General features: G+C 40.7%; 1 protein-coding gene across 1 annotated transcript in view; it reads left to right on the forward strand.

Moving 5' to 3' along the window:
* The window catches only part of ror1 (receptor tyrosine kinase-like orphan receptor 1), a 152,345-nt gene extending 134,823 nt beyond the window's left edge, over nt 1–17,522 (forward strand). Inside the window, exons 5-9 of the mRNA XM_017721961.2 lie at nt 3,503–3,630; nt 5,445–5,762; nt 6,648–6,893; nt 7,524–7,735; nt 14,167–17,522. Of these exons, the coding sequence (XP_017577450.2) occupies nt 3,503–3,630; nt 5,445–5,762; nt 6,648–6,893; nt 7,524–7,735; nt 14,167–15,606 (2,344 nt within the window). The 3' untranslated portion in view covers nt 15,607–17,522. The remainder of the gene's footprint in view (nt 1–3,502; nt 3,631–5,444; nt 5,763–6,647; nt 6,894–7,523; nt 7,736–14,166) is intronic.
* Nucleotides 17,523–17,762: the final 240 nt, after the last annotated feature.

A 17,762-nucleotide genomic window follows, 5' to 3' on the forward strand; every position in this document is an offset into this window, starting at 1 on the left:
ATAGGGCAAGGAATATGAGACCACTCCTCAGTACAGAACTCACCAGAATCCTCCAGAGTCCTAGTTACTTTCTTTTGGACTCTCCTCTTCAGCTCACCCCACAGGTTTTCATTAGGGTTTAGGATTAGGTCAGGGGACTGGGATGGTCATGTCAAAGGCTTGATTCTGTGGTCGCTGAACCTTTTTGTGGATTTAGACATGTTTTGGATCATTGTCCTGCTGGAATCTCCAACCATGACCCAGTTTTTGCTTTTTTGGCAGATGCACCAGATTTTCATTTAAAATCTCCAGATACTTAATTGAGTCCATAATGGCATATGTCCTAGACAAGGTCCCCATGTCCTTAGGAGGACAAACAGCCCTAAAACATCACAGATCCTCCCCCGTAGTTAACAGTGGGAGCCAGTAAGTTCTCATTTAATCTCATCTGACCAGAGAACCTGGTTCCAGTCAAAGTTCCAGCAGCCTATTGCAAATCCCAGGCTCTAACATATGTAGTTATACAAAAAAGGCTTCCTTCTGAATAGATTGTTGAAATGGAAGTGGCATCTAATTGTAGTTTTGAAGAATTGGTGACCCCAAAATGCTATCACCTTTTGCACATCTCCAACTGTGATCCTTGGAAAAATGTTTACCTCTGTGGCCATTTTTCCTTCTTTGCTTGGGGGCAAAATATACTTGCCTCCTCTTCTAGACAAACACACTACAGCTCTGGGTGTTTTAAACTTCTTAATTATCTCCCTAACAGTGGATATGTTTTAAGCATGTAGCTATTTTTGTGGTCATTGCCTGATTAAAAAGGCCAATTTTGTCTAATTACACTTGTGTATTCTGTAATCTTCCCCATGATGAAGAGAATTTGGTTTCTGTATCACCTCATATTTATACCCCATTGAAACAGAAAGTCATATATGACCACCTATGACCCTAACACTTATATATATATATAAATTTCATTATACTTTGGATGTAAAAAAAATCATTTTTGTTGATTTTTTTTTATTTACTCTAATTAAAGCCTATGACATTTTTCTTGACAATTTTTCAAGACCTTTTTTTATCCATCATTAAAGTCGTCATTGACTATGGAGCTGTATATTGCACAGGCCTCTAAACCTACTTAGAACACTCCAAAGAGTCCCTTTTTTGGTGCTTCAATGAGACATGTTTGGGTGTACAGTCTACTTTCAATATTTCATACAACAGAACTGAAATATTGGTTATTAAATCAAGCCCTCTGCTATACAAAGCTCCCAGGACAGCTTTTAGCTTTTTTTTTTAAACAGATTCCAGTGATGTGAGCCTCCTTGTTCTGTATTGATAACTGTTGGATAACTGTTTGAAAATGGTTTTAGAGACGTGTTTAGAGATGCTGAATGCTTCTTAAGGGAAGAAGCTGGACAATGACAGGATACCTCCAGATAGCGCTGCTGGGTGGAGAGAGCTGCAGTCCTTTTATTAAACTCAGGGGCTTGTGCACTCACATCCACAAGCCAAATCCATTCTCTCCGCTGCACAGGCAGGCAACATTTGATATCTCCATATGCTCAACACCTTAGCCATGCACTTTCTGCTGGGTCTACAGGGTTGTGCTGGATTGGGATACTCATTCAGAGTATCTATCTATGCGTGTCTAAGCCTAGTATAGAGCCTTAGCAGTCCGTTTTTAGTGATAACAAAAACATGGTGTCATTTTACACAAATTATTTCTCACTTATAGTTAATTGAAATACATAAGGAAATTTTGTTGACTGGTGGATTCTAAACTTCTATTCAGTACCATGTTTGTATCAGCAGGTACATGAGAAGGTATTTGATATGCTTGGAGTCTTGTTTTGCCATTTGCCAAGTCAGAAGGGCAAACTTGAAGCTTACATTTGTAAATGTAATTCATTTTCTAAGTATGTAAATATGTCATGTCATTAGGTAATTATGTGTAAATAGCACAGAAAAGCTACCGTAATAACTCTGGGCTTCTATGGGTTGATGTTTTGCGTTAACATGGATCACACATTTAACATTACATAATTGTCTCACCCTTTTTTACTTCTTCTAATTAGCAAAAGTGCTGAAATGCGGATACGCCCCCTGGCACTCCTTACCGGCTCTGATCCATTAAACAGTGGTATCTGCGCTGGTTCCCCAAACAGAGCATGCCAGACCACCTAAGGACACAAACACAGACTTAAATGCATACATGTTTATATATGGGCACTTTAGAGCTTTCTGTTCGCCCTTGTTATTTCACCTCCAGTCTGTAGCCACATCCACAAACACAATCCTCTGACATGCACATTGAGCAGCTGTGGGACCCATCTCCGTATTTCTGTTGTCCAATCTGGAATGAGTTTTTTTTTATGTCACTGAATGTTTTTGGGATTACTTGGATTATAAGCAGCAGAAAATGTAACTTGAATTTTGGAGGTGTGGACAAATTTCCCTAGAAAAACTTTAAGCAAGTCTCAGAAAGAATTGAAGCTGTGAAAAAAGGAAAAGAGTGGACACACTTAATACTGGAAGATTTAATGGTATATTTAGCTGTTGAGGCTTCTGTGTAATTTTCGGTTAAATATATACTTTCTCCTTTGTTCATGAGGCAGAAAAATGAATAACTTGTACTTAATGGCTGTTTTGAGTGGAAATTAAATAAAGGGTAGTCTCTGGCTTTGCACAGTGCTGTAGGTTCTTGCAAGCGCCGCTTTTCAGTTTGAATGATGTCCAGCTCCATATTTATATGTAATTATTTCATTCTTTCTTTTATGCTGACAGCTGTGCTAATTATGAAATAATGCTGTGTCCTCAATCTTTATAACTCAAAGGACCTGTTCTGCTTTTGGTGACCTCGCTGATGTGCAGTAGTATGACATCATTGGGGAAAAGGCATGTGGCATGTCACTGTGGAGTAAAACCACGATCCCTCAGACACTGTCTCTTTCTCAAACACAGAGAACCACCCATGCATATGGTTCAAATTACTGCAGATGTCATGCTTCTCTTTATATGTGCGCAGAGCTATAATTCTTTTCTCTTCTATATTGAAATGTGGTGTTGTACTCTTTATTCTTCTAAACCTGTGTTATATTGAGGCGGAATATGCTTTTCTCATGTGTTAGACAACTTAACTGAGTCAGGTCTGAGTACCAGGCAGTGAGTTAAGACGAGCGGTCTCACACCAAACCTGGGCCAGTTTTATAATGCTGTGATTCCTGCTGCCGCCTAGTGTTTATCATATGAAACTGCACTGTTTTCTTAGAGTGCAGCTCTTTCAATGGCCAGTAATCTTCAAGATTTTAGGTGAAACCAAAATGTGACTTAATACTTGTTCCTCATGTCTGACTTAAACTGCAACAAATAGACTTTCTATTGGTGCATTAGTGTTCCTGCCAAGTTTGCAATGACTGTTATGCTTTTCAGAAGTTGTTTGTAGCATGTGTTACTTGTTTTCTCCATCCTGATTCATGACATTAACCTTCTTTTTTCTGTGTCATATTGAAACTTTCAGAGAGGACATTGATGAGGAAGGTTTCTGCCAGCCCTACAGAGGAATTGCCTGTGCTCGTTTCATTGGGAACAGAAGCATCTTTGTAGATTCACTGCAGATGCAGGGAGAGATTGAAACTCAAATAACTGGTACAGTACTTCATTTCTTCCTTATGAACTTCTGCCCTGCATAGTGTACTTATCACAAAGGTTGCCTAAAGTCTCAGTCACACAGCCCTCGACAGACATAACACCAGCTTGTCTGCCCTCACCTCTACAGAGGTTACTGTTACCACTTAAAAAACAGAACTGCTCAAATGTTTTCTCTAATGACCACTGATAAACATCAGAAAATTAACGTCAAGCATAGAAAGTGGACAATTAGGAGTACTTTGAAGTGTTGCACGTATCAGATCAGCTAATTTTTCTTCTGAAATTGAGGGTATTAATAGTCAGCTGTCAGTAACAGCTTCTAATCTTCTGAGAAGGCTGTTGGAACATTGCTGTGAGGATTTGATTGCATCCAACCACAAAAGCATTATTAAGGTACTGATGTTGGATGATTAGTTCTGGATCACAAATACTCCTCCAGCTCTTCTCAATAATACTGAATGGTGTTCCATCACTCCAGAGAACACAGCTGTACTGCTCCACAGCTCAATGTCAGAGCGTCCTGTTCTCTTGGCAGTGCTTTTCTGTGGAGACTATACATACTGTGTGTGTAGCTGAACACCAGCAGATGCACTTTAAAGTAACTGAATTCCCTACTTCTGGATTAGTCTGGATACTTTTGGACATATGGTATAGTTCCAGTGCATTCTTTACTGCTGTCCACATCCATAATCATGGGATTTTTCTTCTACATTTCTCAATGTACTCCACTTTGGGATTATATTCTGGTGATTTGTGATGGACCTGAATTTCCTTCTCAATTCTGAGACCCTTCAACCACATCAAAAGCTGCTAATCACTGTGTGATATACAGACAGGTGACAAATTAAAGGAAAAACAACATAAAGTGCCTTAGTAAGGATGGGCCACCATGAGTTGCCTGAACAGCTTCTGTGCTCCTTGGCCTAGAATCTGAAAGTCTCTGTAACTAGTTTGGAGTGATGGAACTGGTGAGATCTGGTGACTGAAGATTATAGCATACGATTTACATCATTTTCATACTAAAGTGTACCCTCATGTCCTGTGGATGGGGACACTGTCATCCTGGACTAGACCAATCCCATCAGGAGAGAAAAGTGTCATCATAGGATAAAGGTGATCAGTCAGTCATAACATTGTATTGATTTGCAGTGACCCTTCCCGCTAAGGGGACATGTGGACATATGGTGGATATAATGGCAGCAAAATAACCCCACAGTATAACAGAACTACCAGAACCCATCACCACTTTTCCTTTGTTTTATTAACCATCTGTATGTGCCTATAAGCAATTCCTTTCACTGCCAGTGCATGAAGAGAATTTTGGTCTGGACATTCCCAGTCCTCTGGGTTAGAAAATATATTGCCCCACAGACCAGTCTCATTTCTGTATTTTGATAACTCCCTATTATTGTCCATGAGGATTACACAAGCTCAAGAGCCACACTGTGCTAAAAGCAGCCTCTGCCTCTTATCATGGGATCAATGCAACGGTCTTCTGGAGGTCATGATACTAAATCACAGTATGGTGCACAAAAAGGCTGCACTGAAATGGCCTTCAACAATAGCTTGGCTTTTCTCTGAGTGTTTTCTAAAAGCGTACTCCCAGTTCTAGCAGTGTGAGAATATCTGAGGCCTGAAATTTTCTGTGATTATCATTCTAGGTCAAAGCAGCATCTCAAGCACTTTGCAGAAAGTAGAACCATAGCGATGCACAAGCTGTGTTACATTATGGGCATTGTTGTCTGTATGTTTGTAGGGATGCATGTGTATCTGTGGTGTACATGAACTGTTCAATATTCCTTCCTCTCCAGCTGCATTCACCATGATTGGCACATCCAACCACCTGTCAGATCGCTGCTCTCAGTTTGCCATTCCCTCCCTTTGCCACTTCGCTTTCCCAACATGTGACCGCAGCTCTGGGATAGACAAACCGCGGGACCTGTGTAAGGATGAGTGTGAGATTCTAGAGAACGACCTGTGTAAGACTGAGTACATCATTGCCCGCTCCAATCCCATCATCCTCAAACGCCTCAAACTGCCCAACTGTGAGGACCTGGCTGCCTCAGACAGCCCTGAGGCAGCCAACTGCATGAGGATAGGAATACCCATGGCTGAGTCCATCAATAAAAGTAAGCGCATCTTTTCAATATGTGAGCACTCTCATGCTCTTGTTAGTGCCCTCAGATAGGTTAACCCTAAGATTTTATGGCTCCGGAGAGGAACAACTCTGATCCTGGAGGGCCAGTGTCCACCACAGTTTAGTAGTTCCCCTGCTCACACACATCCACTTACAGATGAATTGATTGAGGTGTGTTTGAGCAGGGAAATCTCTGAACTGTACTGTTGGTTAAAGCGTTATCCCTACTGTCAGCAGATGTCCAGTGATGCAACAGTCATCTGTGAGTCCACTCATAATTGGCCTCACTCCCTCTAGGTGCACATCTGCCCGCTAAGGTGACAGAATTGAGAGTTGAGCTGTCCAGTGATGTTGCGTTAGTAACAGTTTGAAATAATTTGATGGCTGGTTTCCTGTGTCTTGCAGGAAGCACATGCAAGCCTTCACCCAGTCAGCTTAGTAGCATCATGGTAGGGGGGAATTCTACGTAGAAACATGAATGGAGTACTGAAAGGTTTACAATCTTTAGAACGCTTTCTACAAAATTTCTCCAGAAATTCCTCATTTCAATAAAAAATAGTGAAAGAAAATGTAAGAAGAGGTGTTTTAAACTGGATTATCTAGAGTTGCCTTAGGAGAGTTAAATACATTATTCATAGTCAGGCAGTAAAGGCTTCAGGTTGTAAAGGCATTGATTAATATTAAGCTATATATTGCCACTGTCAGGACAAAACTTTGTACCGCCATATTTTTTTTTTTTTCTTTCATTTTTAAATGTTTATTTTACAGTGTACTAATTCTTTCGATGAGTTATTTGTTCTTTGTAAGAAACAGCTGAGTGCAGTCTTGTGTAATTTGAGCTAATTTGTGTACTGCCTGTTTTTCCTTCCTGGCTCAGATCACAAATGCTTCAACAGCAGCGGTTCAGACTATCGTGGGACGACCAGTGTGACTAAATCCGGCCGGCAGTGCCAGCCCTGGAACTCACAGTACCCTCACAGCCACAACTATCTGGCCGTCCGCTACCCAGAGCTCAATGGCGGCCACTCATACTGCCGTAACCCCGGCAACAAGCACGAGGCTCCCTGGTGCTTCACTCTGGATGAGGGCGTGCGCATGGAATTGTGTGACATCCCTCCCTGTGGTAAGAAACACCCCTCAAAGACCACCACTGCTCTAAAGGCACTGCGCCTAGTTCTTGGTTTAGGGGAGCATTAAAGGAATACTTTGGCCAAGATTTTCCCCTTTTACCTCAAATGTAGTCAGCATTCAAAATTCATTCAACATGCCTACTACTATTGCTTTTAGCTGTATGACACACTTTATATCTTCTAATTCTTTTATATAACATAGTATGACATACAGCACCAGAAACCACTTAAGCAAGTCTGCTTGAGATAATTTAACAACTCATTACAATTTGAAGCGAACAGATAATCTCATGCTAATCAATGGCCATAAGTTGTAATAGTTATGTTTCTTGCTGAACTACTCCTTTAAAACCTGCGCAGTGTGAAATTTTGCTTTCCCAGATATCTTGGTAGCTGTAAATGACTAGTCTTAACTGTGCTTCTAAAATAGTTTTATGGCTTTCAGATGTTTTAGTGCTTAAGACAGCAGCATTTTAAGGAAACAGTATTTCAATAGAATGAAAGTTGTCAAGATGATTGATGCAAACTGAGCAGTTTGTTATTCAAATCTGGAGGGACATTTTTGCGGACAGCTTGCTATTTCTGCTCTCACACAGAGTGTTGATGTTGTTTGTGCTGGTCAGACTCTAAAGAAAAGCGTGGAGGCAGTGTGGAGATCCTGTACTGGATCCTGGTCCCCAGTGTGGCCATTCCTCTAGCCATCGCCTTGTTGTTCTTCTTCATCTGCGTGTGCCGAAACAACCAGAAAGCCTCGCGCCCTCCTGCCCAGCGTCAGCCCAAGCCTGTGCGTGGCCAGAATGTGGAGATGTCCATGCTCCCTGCCTACAAGCCGAAGGTGAGAGAAGTCACTAAAAAGCAAGCACCTGAACAGTTTACTGTAAAAGTCTAGTAAAAGTAAAAGGCCCATTTCAGCGAAAGGGCAGATTCACATCCAAAAAGTAGTTGCCAAGACACTTTGGGGGCTGAAAGTTGCTTCTTTATTTTTGTACAAACCGGATTCCAAAAAAGTTGGGACACTAAACAAATTGTGAATAAAAACTGAATGCAATGATGTGGAGATGGCAAATGTCAATATTTTATTCAGAATAAAACACAAATCACAGATCAAAAGTTTAAACTGAGAGAATGTACCAACTTAAGGGAAAAATATGTTGTTTCAAAATTTCATGGCGTCAACAAATCCCAAAAAAGTTGGGACAAGGCCATTTTCACCACTGTGTGGCATCCCCCCTTCTTCTTACAACACTCAACAGATGTCTGGGGACAGAGGAGACCAGTTTCTCAAGTTTATAAATAGGAATGCTCTCCCATTCAAGTCTAATACAGGCCTCTAACTGTTCAATCGTCTTGGGCCTTCTTTGTCGCACCTTCCTCTTTATGATGCGCCAAATGTTCTCTGTAGGTGAAAGATCTGGACTGCAGGCTGGCCATTTCAGTACCCGGATCCTTCTCCTACGTAGCCATGATGTTGAGATTGCTGCAGAATGTGGTCTGGCATTATCTTGTTGAAAAATGCAGGGTCTTCCCTGAAAGAGATGACGTCTAGATGGGAGCATATGTTGTTCTAGAACCTGAACATAGTTCTCTGCATTAATGGTGCCTTTCCAGACATGCAAGCTGCCCATGCCACAAGCACTCATGCAACCCCATACCATCAGTGATGCAGGATTCTGAACGGAGCGTTGATAACAACTTGGGTTATCCTTGTCCTCTCTGGTCCGGATGACATGACGTCCCAGTGTTCCATAAAGAACTTCGAATCGTGATTCATCTGATCACAGAACAGTCTTCCATTTTGCCACACTCCATTTTAAATGACCCCTGGCCCAGTGCAAACGTCTGAGCTTGTGGAGCTTGCTTAGAAATGGCTTCCTCTTTGCACTGTAGAGTTTCAGCTGGCAATGGCGGATGGCACGGTGGATTGTGTTCACTGACAATGCTTTCTGGACGTATTCCTGAGCCCCTTCTGTTATTTCCTTGACAGTGGCATTCCTGTTTGAGGTGCAGTGACGTTTAAGGGCCCGGAGATCACGAGCATCCAGTAGAGTTTTACGGCCTTAACTCTTACGCACAGCGATTGTTCCAGATTCTCTGAATCTTTTGATGATGTTATGCAGGGTTGATGATGATAACTTAAAAGTCTTTGCTATTTTACGCTGGGTAACACCATTCTGGTATTGCTGCACTATCTTTCTGCGCAACAATGGTGGTGATCCTCTTACCATCTTGGCTTCTGAGAGACACTGACACTCTGAGAAGCTCTTTTTATACCCAATCATTTTGTCAATTGAGCTAATTAGTGTTAATTGGTCTTCCAGCTGTTCGTTATATGCTCAATTTCCTTTTTCCAGCCACTTATTGCTACTTGTCCCAACTTTTTTGGAATTTGTTGACACTGCGAAATTTTGATTCAATATATTTTTCCTTTAAAATGTTACATTTACTCAGATTAAACGTTTGATCTTTCATCTATGTTCTATTACGAATAAAATATTGAGATTTGCCATCTCCACATCATTGCATTCAGTTTTTATTCACAATTTGTTTAGTGTCCCAACTTTTTTGGAATCCGGTTTGTACTTGTGCTACAGGGCTAATGCATATGAAAGTTTTATAGGAGAAGCTGTCCACCTGGCAAGGCTGCTGGGCAGCTGTTGTCCAATCCCTTAGAATAACATTTCTAAAACATTTTGAAATCACTGCTAAAATCTGGTAAAAAATGCAAAAATAATGTGTAGCATTTGGCTCAAACAACACAGAATGAACATGTTTTTCATGTTCTTTTGGTTATTGCGTACATGCATATCTACACAATGAGGGAGGGCTATTTGCAGATTACCAGCTAGCCGAATGACCATTTTTATTGAAAGGTGGGATGTTTCCTGTAAAAATACATTACATGAGGTTATATTATTTCCCACTCTTTTTTCAACCAGTGAACTGCCTCCTCCTCCTTTATAATCTTTCTCTTTATACTCCACTGATTAGCATTTTGCATGCTTAACTCGTCACGAGTCAAGTAAATAGGTATGCTTTTGTGGTTTTTGATGTGCTGTTTCGTAGGTTTTCTGTAACACAGTGTCAGTCTTGAAAACTGATTTTTGTCAAATAAATGTGTCTGTTAGTACAGCTTGATGAGATGTATGACTGAAGCATGCAGTTTTCACAGTGATGGGGAATAAGTTTCCTTTATATGTTAGCTACATCGTAGCTCCAATGCAAAACTATAGAAGCTAATTCCAGACACCACTTGGCTGATCGGTTGCATCTGTGCTAAGTGGAAAAGTGTGTAAATTAATCAAATTAAAATTTTTTTTTATTCCTATTTTCCAAAAAGACAAAACAGCACAGCTGAAGGGGTAAAGAGAGGGGCCATATGGATACAATCTAGCTTAGGCTGGGGAATCTGAAGACCATCACATTGTCATTATTGTGCTTTCTACATTCCTTACATTCAAGGCGACTTCAAATGAGGCCTCCACTGCCTTCTCAACAGTGTTTTGACTCCACTCAGTGGGGGCCCACTGGCACACACATTTATCATATCTACATAGTGAAAACTTTCAAAAAACAGAAGTGCGGTGTATCAGTTGTATCATATGAGCTCCTATCTGATGAGCTCCTATCTGATGATAACAGATTTAATCTGAGCATGAAGAGCTCCATTACAATACACAGGCTAAATGCAGTCTCCAGTGTTAAGGCATGCGTGGAGTCTGCTTGAAAGCTAACATTAGGTCTACTTAGGAAAAAAAAAGAGTCATATCTTCAGGCAAAGAAGGAAAATTTAGAAAAGCAACTGAAATGTTTTAATTAACAGACACAAAATCCACTAAAAAGTATGTTTGCTAGAGCTCTCGGTAGCAATGAACAGCCCAGTAATGCTAAAGCTTACGCAAAACAAGTTCTTAATTGGTAGATTCAACTTTATAAATTAAATACGTCCTGAGTGTTTGAAATTTGAAACAACCAGTTACATGACATTCTACACATTACATAGGCTAGTTAATGCAACCCCAGGTTAACTATGACTAGTAGGATCACTTGAATCTAAAACAAATCAATTCATAGAAATCGTCAATTCTAATTCCCGTTAATCTTTCTCAGTGATGTTTGTAGGCTGTTTGTACTGAGAGAGTCACTGTTTTCTGGTCTTCTTTCTGTGAAATAGACTGTATAATCTGTTTACAGGCCTTTATATATTACTAGACTTTACCTTGGCCAACAGTGCGGTCACCCATAAGACAGAAGAATGAGAGGAGTTTACACAGGGCTTTACACACTAGTGACGCAAAGATTTATGACTGCACTATAAGCTATTGCACCCCACCACCACCACCTCTCTCTCAAACACATACACACAGCCTCTCTCGTCTGTTTCATTCACTCACTAAAAAACCCTATGTATTGAATTCACTTGTTTACAATGTGTGCATTTCTACGCTAAAGTCAGAGACCACCTTTCATTTGTTTAATTTCCAGTCAAAACAACCCCCAGGTACATGTTTTTTTTATTTCTCAGTGTCAGGGTAAAAAAAAAGCCCACACTTGCAGAGTTCTGTCTTTGAAGTTGGTTGAAGTTTCTGCTTCTTATCATCCAAGTAATCCTAAACACATTCAGTGATGTTGAGGTCTGGACTCTGGGGTGGTCAGTCCATTGTTCTGAGAACACCAGCAGCTTCTTTGTCTGTTTTGCAAATGTTCTTTTCTATTTTCTTTTGTCAGTAATGGCTTCTTAATGGCTACACATCCTTTTAGACTCATAGCAGTGAGTTGTCATCACTTTCTGTCTTTTGACTTTCCCTTTCTTTATGCATATGGATGAGCTTATGTCTAATGTCCTCAGAAATCTCTCCTGAATGAGTAACTTCTACTGATTGACATTTTGACCAAACATTAAATTAATGGTAGCCTCTGATTTTTGCACAATGTGAAATGTATGAAACATAACCAGCCACTTATGTTTGAGCCGCTCCATGTACCATATTTATAACACTCTTTTAAGGGCTCAGCTATGAGGTAAAGTTCAGAGCAGGGTCACGCAGAGGTCATCCAGGATGAGTAGATCAGGGTTGAGATGTGGTTGGCTTCGGGTAGCGCTGATCCTAACACAAACCAGCTGTCACTTTCATAAGAGTTCTTCACTTCCCTCTTTCTGCTTTCTGACTGGAATTTCATTTTACCTCTAAAGGTTACTGGAATCTTTTATTCTTTTCCCCATCATCTCACTCTCCCATGGGTCAGCTGCCTTGACACCGCTGGCCAGTCTTGTGGTTTACATCAGTAGATGAAGTGAAATGTTTTATCTGCTGAGATGTTACTAATAAAACATGAAAAGCTTAGGCTGTAATAATATTTCTGTTGTTATGATTGGTAAATAGTTGTGGCATGACAGTTCATAAAGTTTACATTCAATATCAATGATATAACTTGTGCAGAAATGAGCCTTGAAAAAAGGTTATTACAAAAAATCTACAGGCCAGTGATTCATCTCGACAAGTCTCAGCCATTGTGAGTGCAGGTTGTGTGGCTAGTGTAGAATTCCCTATGGAAGTAAGTTGAGCCAGACTCTTCACCTCCTCTTTATGATTGAAATTGATTACTTGTATTTGACTGAAATGACTGGCGTCTCGCTTTGAAATGAGTTGGAATGAGGTTGATTTCACTTCAGCGTCTCTTGCTAGACAGTATAAATCCACTCTTGACGACAGGTCTAAAGTGTTGATGTAAGCTGATGTATCACATTAATGTGTGGGTGCCTGTTTAGGCCTTTAGCTGAAGTCTCTGTTCAACTACAGGGCACAACGGAAGAGGCCACAGCAAGGGTCAGAGATTAAATCTCAAAGCCAGATCTCAGACAGCTGCATCAAAGCAATATTGAGCAGCAAAAGATTTGTATCTGTACTTGTAAACTACATGATTTAGCAGATATTCTGGGTGGCTTCATGTAAAGTTTATAGTATTAAAATGCTGGATCTCAGTGCATCAATCCATATAGCTGATCATGAGATCCTGATTTTATCAACTTGAAAGAAGGGCAGGCCTCTGAGACACAGCTCTAGAATTGTTTGTTCCATATTTGACGGTTTTTGTAGCATTTGGAAATATAAAATCGAAAACTTTGGGGAAATTTCTCTGTTGAGTTCCGCAAGGTCCCATTTCAGGATTGTTGCTCAGAAGATTTTCTTAGATTTTCATACCATTTTTTTTTGGTAGGTTAATTTTCATATACATGATACACTACCATTCCTTCTAAAAGTTTAGATTCTGTTTTAATACATTGTTCTTGTAACTTAATTTGGACATTGCAGATTAATTTGGACAAAAGATACAGAATCCAAGCAGTTATCTAATTTGTAAGACATTAAGTCTTTGTGCATCATAGGTCTGATCTAAAGTACAGACCAGGATTTAATTTTAGATGCTGATCTTTGTTTTAGTAGTCATGTAAATTGTTTCCAAAGCTGCATTTGATCATTTAACAAATATTGTAAAGTTAGGCGTCACAAAAGCAAATCTACTTTAGATTACTTAACATGGTTTGAAGCAAGCATGTGATGAGTTAGGTCATTTGAGTTAGGTAATTGTGCAGTTTGCACAATGCTAAGTGGTGGGGTATCAGCTTCCATTCACTTTTAGCTACATTAGCTCTAGAGCAAAACCAAAGAAGCAAAATTTGGTCACCAAACATATCAATTATTACATAATCTAACAAATTGGATTTTTACCAAAATATTATTTGGGTAACACTTTACATCAATATTACCATTCATAAAAGGTTCATGAATAGTTTAAACTTAAACTTTATTTATTGTTATTAATTAGGTAATTCACATCTTTAAAAAAATCATTAATAAGCATGTATAACACATAAATAAAAAGGGCAACAGTAACTTGTTATATCTAATTAATATGAATATCTGATGAAGCTGACATGTAGGATGATGACTCGCAAATAAGACAAAGTAAAATTAGATATAAAGTAAAAAAAAAAGTAACTAGCAAGATCTGAGGTTTAACAGGTCACTGTTTCCCTTTTATATATGTTATAATTGCTTATTAATGATTTCTAAGGTGTTTATGACCAACATTTTAACCCATAATATACTCATTTTCAACCATTTATAAGGAAAGTTTTGTTGTATAGTGGTTGTGTTATTTTAAGGCACTAAGCAAAACCTAATAAAGGAACATATACAAACATGATTGATAGGCCATGAACCACAATGCACTCTTAATATGTCTCTCTAATCTCCTCCCCTTCAGAGCAAGGCCAAGGAGCTTCCTTTGTCAGCTGTGCGCTTCATGGAGGAACTGGGCGAGTGCACCTTTGGCAAGATCTACAAGGGTCATCTGTATCTGCCAGGCATGGAGCACGCTCAGTTGGTGGCCATCAAGACTTTGAAGGACTACTCCAGCCCACAACAGTGGGGAGACTTCCAGCAGGAGGCGTCAGTTGTGGCAGAACTCCACCACCCCAACGTGGTGTGTCTGCTAGGCGTGGTGACCCAGGAGCAGCCCGTCTGCATGCTCTTTGAGTTCCTGGCCCTCGGAGACCTCCACGAGTTCCTTATCATGCGTTCTCCACACTCAGATGTGGGTTGCAGTAGTGATGAGGACGGAACTGTAAAGTCCAGTCTGGACCATGGAGACTTCCTGCATCTGGCCACTCAAGTAGCAGCAGGGATGGAGTACCTGTCCAGCCACTTTTTTGTCCACAAGGACCTTGCAGCCAGGAATATACTGGTAGGGGAGCAGTTACATGTGAAGATCTCCGACCTGGGATTGTCCAGGGAGATCTATGCATCTGATTACTACCGCGTCCAGCCCAAAACCCTGCTTCCCATACGCTGGATGCCTCCGGAAGCCATTGCGTATGGCAAGTTCACCACAGACTCGGATATTTGGGCATTTGGGGTGGTGCTCTGGGAGATTTTCAGCTTTGGCCTCCAGCCCTATTATGGCTTTAGCAACCAGGAAGTGATGGAGATGGTGCACAAGAGGCAGCTTTTACCCTGTCCTGAGGATTGCCCTCCACGTATGTACGCTTTAATGACCGAATGCTGGCAGGAGGGCCCTGCCCGGAGGCCCAGGTTTAAAGACATCCATGCCCGTTTGCGTGCCTGGGAGGGCCTGTCATCTCATGCAAGCTCCAGCACCCCATCTGGGGGCAATGCCACCACCCAGACCACTTCTCTCAGCGCTAGCCCAGTCAGTAACCTCAGCAGCCCGCGCTATGCTGGCTACATCTATGGGGCTCCCCAAGGGCTACCTCCGGGCCAGATTGCAGGCTTTATGGCAGCGCCCATGCCGCAGAACCAGCGTTTCATTCCTGTTAATGGCTATGCAATTCCACCAGGCTACGCTGCGTTTCCAGCTGCCCACTTTGCCCCAACTCAGGCGCCAACCCGGGTGGTCCAGCACTGCCCTCCACCCAAGAGCCGTTCACCCAGCAGTGCCAGCGGCTCAACTAGCACTGGTCACGTGACCAGTGTGCCTTCAACAGGCTCCAACCATGACGCCAATACTCCATTGCTCTCTCACTGCATGGCTCTGACCCCCATGCCAGCTGTGCAGGGTGGCACAGTGCCCATGTTTGGACACATGCCGCAGAAAGGGCTGCCGCTGGACCCAGCTCAGGCGGCACTGCTGGCTGACTCCAACAGACTTATGTACAGTGAATCGATCATCACTGCCGACTTGTAAATTTCCCGTTTTGTAAATGATTATAATTATTGATATTTTTAAATGTTCCTCTTTCACTTTGTAAATACAAAAATAGCCTGAATAGAATGTAAAGATTTATATGCTTATGTGTTTTTTATATGAAAAGTGTATGAAAATTAAAAAAAAAAATGTGAGCAGTCTCCTCATCTCCTCTTCAGATGATGTTGGTATGATGCCTGAAGAAGACTCTTTCCTTGCTGCATGTTTGAGCGAAATGACTGTTTCTTGCAAAGGAAGCCTCATGTGGCCTTGAAATAGAGTATAGTCATACTTCTTTCAACGACATCTGCCTCAAGACATTTCGAATGGACTGTGCAGCTTGAACCCTCACTGATCCCTTTCTTTGTTCCCTTTCTATCAATGTGAGGAGCTGAAATCTTTCCAGGAGACATCAAATGGACATGAAATCACATATCAGTCTGTCTCTAGAGGTTCAGCACAGTCAGTCCTGTAGTTTGGTTCAGCAATGCTATTTGTTTCACACAGTGCTCATGTACTTACTGTCCACTACTTTTTCTTTTGAAATCCCGTCTTGAAAAGTTGTTGCCTTATCAATTTCAAAGTTTTTTTGTCTATATAGAAAACCATACACTGTGTTGTCTGAAAGCCTTCCATGTCTGGCGTCTAGTAGACTATAATGCGTAGTTTGTTGTCATATACAATATGCGGTAAAGGAGATTAAAGAAAAAACAGCTTTCTGATGCAGGGTATTTCACATAGACTGCAGCAATATATACTTAGAATAAGATGCAACACAGTACAAGGATTTCAGTGTCCTTTATATATAGGAGAATTTGGCAAATGGCAAATTAGCTTAGCTTTTCCTTCCGGCTCTTTCATAGTTTATTATGTGTTAGCAACCACGGTTTTGTTCAGATTAGAATCACAATCACATTGGTCTAATTCACTTTACAACGTAACTCAGCAACCCATGAGGCACAAATATACTAAAGCAGTTTCTTTAAAGTGTCTTATTAGCGCAACTAGCTGTCCAGGCTGCTAAGGCTGCAAAGTATACCAGGTTCCACCAGGGGGCAGAGTTTTCCTATGTTTCCATAGAAATGAAGTTAATGTGCTTTTCTCTCATTCTTCACTTGTAGTGTTTATGATTAATACTGTATCTGCCTGTTAGTATTATTACATTACATCACTGTGCTGGCTTGATCAGACCAGGAGCTTCAGTTACTCTCAGCAAGGATTTGTTTCATTGTCCAGTCAGTAGATATTTCTTGTTACTTTTTGAGTTTGTTGCTATGCAACTATTAAATGCAGATGCCCCATTTTTTATTCCCATGTTTCAGACAATCAAGGTTCAGGGTACAGAAATGCCTTCATGTCTCAGTGTCATAACACATTATGGCACATCACAAGTGAACATAACCTTATTATGCATGTAACTGCTGTTAAGATCAGTGGTTTATTTTTGTACAATTTTGTATCATTGTTTTTATAGTAATATTGCAATATTCCTATATTTCTAACTATGTGAGACAAAAGCAAGTCAAAAATTGCCCAAACCTCTCGGCATGTAGTGATCATATTTATGTTGGACGATCCATGCTCCATCTTTTTCCTGGACATTTATTTCCTTATGAGTGCTCTTAAACATTTGCGTCCAAGAATATCTGAAGGTTTATGCAGGTATATGTTTCGTAAGCATACCTACTTGTACACCAAGCCAAAAACCACTTAATATTAAAGACTGTGAATCATTTTCTCCTGCTCTCTGTAGAGCAGGCTTCTTTAAGAATGCATTGTATACATGGCAAACAGTTTACACTCGCAGTACATCAACCATGTGGCCTTGATTTCTTTGTAATTGTGAGAAAACTATTTTGCACAAATGGTTTGTATGGCAAAATTGATATTAAATGACAGTGTTTGGTCATGCTGAAGATGTTTACGTGTGTCATTTCCATTCTTCTGAGAGTAAGTGATAAGAATCAACTGTTGATATCATGCTATGTCCGTTATAAGGATTGCCAAGTAAACAGTGTCAGTCAGTCAGAGTAGTTTGGCAGAGGCCTGGAGGTCGTGCCACTGTTTTATCTAATTTAATCAGAAGGGGGCAGCATAGAGTCACTCAGCTCAAATGCCTGAAGTTGAGGTGAAACTTTGGTGACGTGTGTGTGTGT

The sequence above is a fragment of the Pygocentrus nattereri genome, chromosome 26 (genome assembly GCF_015220715.1).
Source record: "Pygocentrus nattereri isolate fPygNat1 chromosome 26, fPygNat1.pri, whole genome shotgun sequence".
NCBI lineage: Eukaryota > Metazoa > Chordata > Actinopteri > Characiformes > Serrasalmidae > Pygocentrus > Pygocentrus nattereri.